Below are 5,825 nucleotides of genomic sequence, written 5' to 3'. Positions count from 1 at the left end.
AAAAAAATACATTAACTTTTAATTCTATTTCACCACAAGTGTATTGAAGCCCTTTCCCATATCTACCATGAACCTCTGCTAGTATAGTGGTTACCTCAAAGTCAGCAGTTCAAAACTACCAGTCATTCCACGTGGAAAGAAAGATGAGGCTTTCTGCTCCCATAAAGATTTACAGCCTGGGAAACCCTATACAGGCTTGCTATGAGTCAGAACTGACTCCACGGCACACAATCACCACCATCACCCATATATACCAACAGGAGTTACTTGACATCGAAAAGAAAGTGCCTGAGAGAGATCACTGGTGACATCAATTGGGAAAGTAAACCCTGTGACTCTGTTGGCCAGCTAGGAGCTATGTGCATTCTCTTCTACAGTAATAGCAAATGACCTCACGGTGAAGAAGCTGTGGGGACCAAGTACTTCTTGAATCACAGGAGAAAGCTACCTCGAATTTGACACAAGGAGTGGGTTCTCTTTTATCCTTTGTGTAACACTCCTCTCACATTATTATCATGTTTTGCATGGAGAATGATGATGAACTACTAAAAGCAATAATCTTATTGAATCCATACTTAACAGCCACTCAAATTCTCTCCACCACTCATCTGTCACTTTGTCATACTGTGGTGGCTCTGGAAGCTATGCAACGGGTATTTTAAATACCAGCAAGGTCACCCACAATCAACAAGTTTCACCTGAGCTTCCAGACTAGGAAGGGAGACACAGACTACTTCCAAATATTTAGTCATTGAAAACCATATGAATAGCAGTGGGACACTGTCAGCACCAGAATATGGAATATTGAAACACGATGGAGAGGACCAGAAGATTGTCAGATATCATGCCAAAAGATGAGTCCCTCAGGTTGGAAGGCACTCAAATGTGACTAAGGAAGAGCTTCCTCCTCAAAGTGGAGTTGACTGTGATGACAAAAATTGGGTAAAGCCCTGGGGATCTACATTTGCTGATAGGGTACAACTCAAAATGAAGAGAAACAGCTTTAAGCATCTGTTAATAATTGGAACACGCAATGTATGAAGTATGAATCTAGGACAATTGGAAATTGTCAAATATGAAATGGAACATGTAAACATAGCTATCCTAGGTATTAGTGAGTTGAAATAGACTGGTATTGGCCATTTTGAATTTGACAATCTTAAGGTTTACTATGCCAGGAATGACAAATTGAAGGGAAATGACATCGCATTCACATCAAACAGAACATATCAAGATTCATCTTGAAATACAAACCTGTCTGTGATAGGATAATATCCATACACCAACAAAGAAGACCAGTTAATACCACTATTATTCAAATTTACACACCAACCACTAAAGCCAGTGAGGATGAAATTGAAGAATTCTACCAGTTTTTCAGTCTGAAATTGATCAAACATGAAATCAAGATGTTTTGATAATTACTGGTGGTTAGAATGCAAAGGTTGAAAACAAAGAGGAATGGTCAGTGGTTGGAAAATATGGCCTTGGTGATAGCAACAAAGCTGGCGATCACGTGATAGAATTTTGAAAGGCCAATGACTTCTTCCTTGCAAATGCCTTTTTAAAACAAGATAAAAGATGACTATACATGTGAACCTCACCACATGGAATACACAGAAATCAAATTGGCTACATCTGTGGAAAGAGATGGTGGAAAAGTTCCCTATTATCAGCCAAAACAAGGGCAGGGGCAGACTGTGGAACAGATAATGAGTTGCTCATAGACGAGTTCAGGCTGAACTGAAGAAAATTAAAACAAGTCCATGAGAATCAGAATATAACCTTGAACATATTCTACCTGATTTAGAAATCATCTGAAGAACACATTTGATGCATTACACAATAAAGACCAAAGACCAGAAGAGTTGTGGGATGACATCAACAACACCATACAGGAAGAAAGCAAAAGGTCCTTAAGAAGCCACAAAAGAAGGAAAAAACCAAAATGGATGTCAGAAGAGATTCTCAGTCTTGCTCTCTAGTGTAGAGATGCTAAAGCAAATGGAAGCAGTGAGGAGGTATGAGAGCTGAGCAGAAAACTACAAAGGTCAGCTCGAGTAGACAAAGTCAAATATTATAATGAAATGTGCGAAAACCTGGAGTTAGAAAACCAAAAGGGAAGAACACACTCAGCATTTCTCAAACTGTGGGAACTTCCAGTATTGAAGGATTAAACATTGAATGATGCCAAAAGCATCAAAAGAAGATGGAAGGAATACACTGAGTCACTGTACCAAAAAGAAATGGTCGATGTCCAACCATTTCAAGAGGTAGCATATGATCAAGAGCCAATGATCCTGAAGGCAGAAGTCCAAGGTGCATTGAAGGCATTGGCAAAGAACAATATACCAGGAATTCATGGAATACAAAAAGAAATCTTTCAACAAACTGATGTGGCACTGGAGGCACTCACTCATCTATGCCAAGAAATTTGGAAGAAAATTGCCTGGCCAACTGACTGGAATAGATCTGTGTTTGTGCCCATTCCAAAAAGAGTTGACTTAATGGAATACGGAAATCATTGGACGATATCATTGTTATCCCATGCGAGGAAAGATTTACTAAAGATAATACAAAAATGACTGCAACCATACATTGACAGAGAAATTCCAGAGGCTCAAGCCAGATTCAAAAGAGAAAGTAGAACAAGTGTTATCATTGCTGATGTCAGATGGATCTTGTTGAAAGCAGAGAATACCAGGAAGATGTTTATGCAAAGGCTTTCAATTGTGTGGATCATGAAAAACTATGGACAACATTGTGGAGAATGAGTATTCTGGAACACTTAATTTTACTCATGAAAAACTTGTACATAGACCAAGAGGCAGTTGTTCGAACTGTATTAAAAGTATGAAAGTATGTGCCTGCCAGGGTTGTATTCTTTCACCATACTTAGTCAATGTGTATGCTGAGCAAATTAGTTGAGAAGCTGGATTATATGAAGAAAAATGTGCCATCAGCATTGGAGGAAGACTCATCAACTGCCTGTGATATGCTGATGATACAAACTTGCTTGCTGAAAGCAAAGAGGATTTAAAATACTTTCTGACCACAGCCTTCAGTATGGGTTGTACCTCAATGTAAAGAAAGCAAAAATACTAACCATTGGACCAATAAGTAACATCATGATAATTAGAGAAAAGATTGCAGTTGTCAAAGACTTCATTTTTCTCAGATCAACTATAAACACTCATGGAAGCAGCAGTCAAGAAATCAAATGATGTATTTCATTAGGCAAATGTGCTGCACAAGACCTCTAAAGTGTTCAAGAGAAAAGATATCAGCATGAAGACTAAGGTGTGCCTGACCGAAGCCATGGTATTTTCAATAACCTCATATGCAAATGAAACTTGGACAGTGAATCAGGAAGACCATAAAATTTGATTTGATGCATTTGAAATATGGTGTTGGAGGTGAATATTAAAAGTATCATGGATGGTCAAAAGAACAAACCAATCTGTGTTGGAAGAAATACAGCCAGAATGTTCCCTGGAAACCAGGATGGCCAGACTTCGTCTCTTATACTTCTGACATATTGTCAGGAGGGACCAGTCACTGGAGAAGGGTATCATGTTTGGTAAAGTGGAGGGTCCGTGAAAAAGAGGAAGACTCCCATGAGATGGACTGGCACAGTGGCAGCAGTAATGGGTTCAGGCATAGTAATGATTGTGAGGTTGGCCCAGAATCGGGCAGTGTTTTGTTCTGTTGTGCATAGGGTCGCTATGAGTTGGTATTGACTTGATGGAACCTAACAACAACAACAAATTCTCTGATCTAAACAAACACTTTCACAAATGCAGTATTTGTTTTATCCTTAAAGCTGGGGCCAGGCAAATGCCATTAGTTCTTTTACAGATGAGGCTAATGGTTGGGGATGGTATGGTTAGAAGACATTTTTTAAAAAGCATCCAATTTAGCTATTCACTCAAGCTCATGCCTCCCCAAATTTTCCAAACAGAAAGTTCACATCTGCTAAGAATAGGGAAAATAGACAGGGTTTGGACTGACATTCTTTCCATCACTTAAGGTGCCAGAGCCGATGAAAGGCAGGCAGCAGAAGAAGATAGCACGAATCTCTACCTCTGTTATTGAATAAAAAGCCCCAGTGCTCACCATTGTTGTTGTTGTTGTTAAGTGCCGTCGAGTCGGTTCCGACTCATAGCGACCCTGTACAGGGTTTCCGAGGGTATAAATCTTTACGGGAGTAGAAAGCCTCATCTTTCTCCCGCGGAACGGCTGGTAGTTTCGAACTGCTGATCTTAAGGTCCGCAGCCCGATTCGTAACCACTACGCTACCAGAGCTCTTATGTACAAAATACCCTAGCAATAATTCTTAATTCTTACCAGAATTGGAAGGAAGCTTTTTAATGCTGACACTCCCCACATAATTTGGCTCTTTAATGCAAGCAGGAAGACACATATAAACACGGAAGAGAAATAAGTTTTGGATCAATAAGAATGACTCAGTGCAGTGCCTACTCTTTGTCACGTAACCATGGGGTTAGACATGTCTTCAACTTCTGGCTCCAGCAATGATAAATTCTTCAACCTTTGCCAAGTGGCTTAACCTCTGTGCACTGTGGTTTCCTGATGGACATGAGGACAATTATAGGACTTAAACTTCATTGGGTGGCTCTGTGATTTAAATGACTTGTTAGTCTTTTGAACGCAATGCCAGCTATTATTATCATTGATATTTACCACATCTTTCTTACTATGTCAGGCTACAATGCTATCTTCTGCTTTAGTTACATTCACTGTCTAAGAGATTTACCTAATACCAGCTTGTATAGTCAGTTCTCTTCCTTAAATGAAAGTAACTTCATCTTCATCAAGGAGCTGTGATGGACTACACTGGATTACTAACTGAAAGTTTGGTGATTCGAATCCATCAGTTTCTCCATGGGAGAAACCTGAGACAATCTACTTCTGTAAAGATTTACAGTCTTGGAAACCTTGTAGAGCTGTTCTATTTTGTCCTAAGGGGCTGTTGTGAGTCAAAATCAACCTGACAACAGTGGGTTTCATTTGGTTTTTCATCTTCATCAAAGCTCATGTCGTTTTTGGAGACTGGAGATCCATTTTCAAGAACTTTCTGGAGTCATGTACACAGTGGTAAAACAAAAGATGTTTCTGGATTAAAACCACTTCCATATCAACATCTGGCCTCATTCCACATTCTCCTTGTTACTGAAAACATGACAGCACAGCCAGTGGAATTTTTAATGAAAAAGCTTTGAGATGGAGCAAGTCCTGGTAGTGTTAGTGGAAAAAGCGTGAATTTATTAAATCAGCTTAGGCTAGACTTCTACTTATTAGTTATGCCATTGGGTATAAATGGGGGTAATAATATCTACCTCATAGAGTTGATAGTAGAATAAATAGTTAAGTGTTGAGTTAAATAATATGTGCTAGCACTTGGGAGGGATTCAGCAAATGCTAAGTCATTGCTTTCTTTTATATTACAATGAAACCCAGAGCATCTACAGATTTTCACTTTCCACCCAGGTTTGTATTATGAGCAATTTAGTTACCTTTTCGATACCTAAACCATGTTCATACATATATGCCAGGTTGAACATGGCTTGTGCACTGTGGTATTTGTCGGCTGCAATGCTGTAATGTGTGGCTGCTGTCTGATAGTCTTTCTTGGTCCCGTAGCCATAATAATGGTAATCGCCAATTTTTACTCTTGCGAATGCATTGCCTGATAGAAATATTAGAAAGAAGGATCATAATTCAAATGGTTCTTGTATAGTACCTAGTAATTTGAACTAATGATCTTTTTCAGTCCTTTTCAATATAGTTTTATATCTATCTCA

The 5,825-nt window shown here is 39.1% G+C and overlaps 1 protein-coding gene across 1 annotated transcript in view; it reads right to left on the bottom strand.

Moving 5' to 3' along the window:
- The window catches only part of LOC102827893 (protein sel-1 homolog 2-like), a gene marked incomplete at its 5' end in the record, with an annotated part of 67,077 nt that overhangs the window by 23,749 nt on the left and 37,503 nt on the right, over window positions 1-5,825 (bottom strand). The window contains one exon of the mRNA XM_006877977.1: window positions 5,538-5,710. Coding sequence (XP_006878039.1) covers window positions 5,538-5,710 — 173 coding nt within the window. The remainder of the gene's footprint in view (window positions 1-5,537; window positions 5,711-5,825) is intronic.

Source organism: Chrysochloris asiatica, unplaced genomic scaffold, assembly GCF_000296735.1.
Source record: "Chrysochloris asiatica unplaced genomic scaffold, ChrAsi1.0 scaffold00741, whole genome shotgun sequence".
In the NCBI taxonomy this organism is placed as follows: domain Eukaryota; kingdom Metazoa; phylum Chordata; class Mammalia; order Afrosoricida; family Chrysochloridae; genus Chrysochloris; species Chrysochloris asiatica.
Note: the sequence above shows the minus strand (reverse complement) of the source record. Positions and strands in the feature narration are given on the sequence as shown.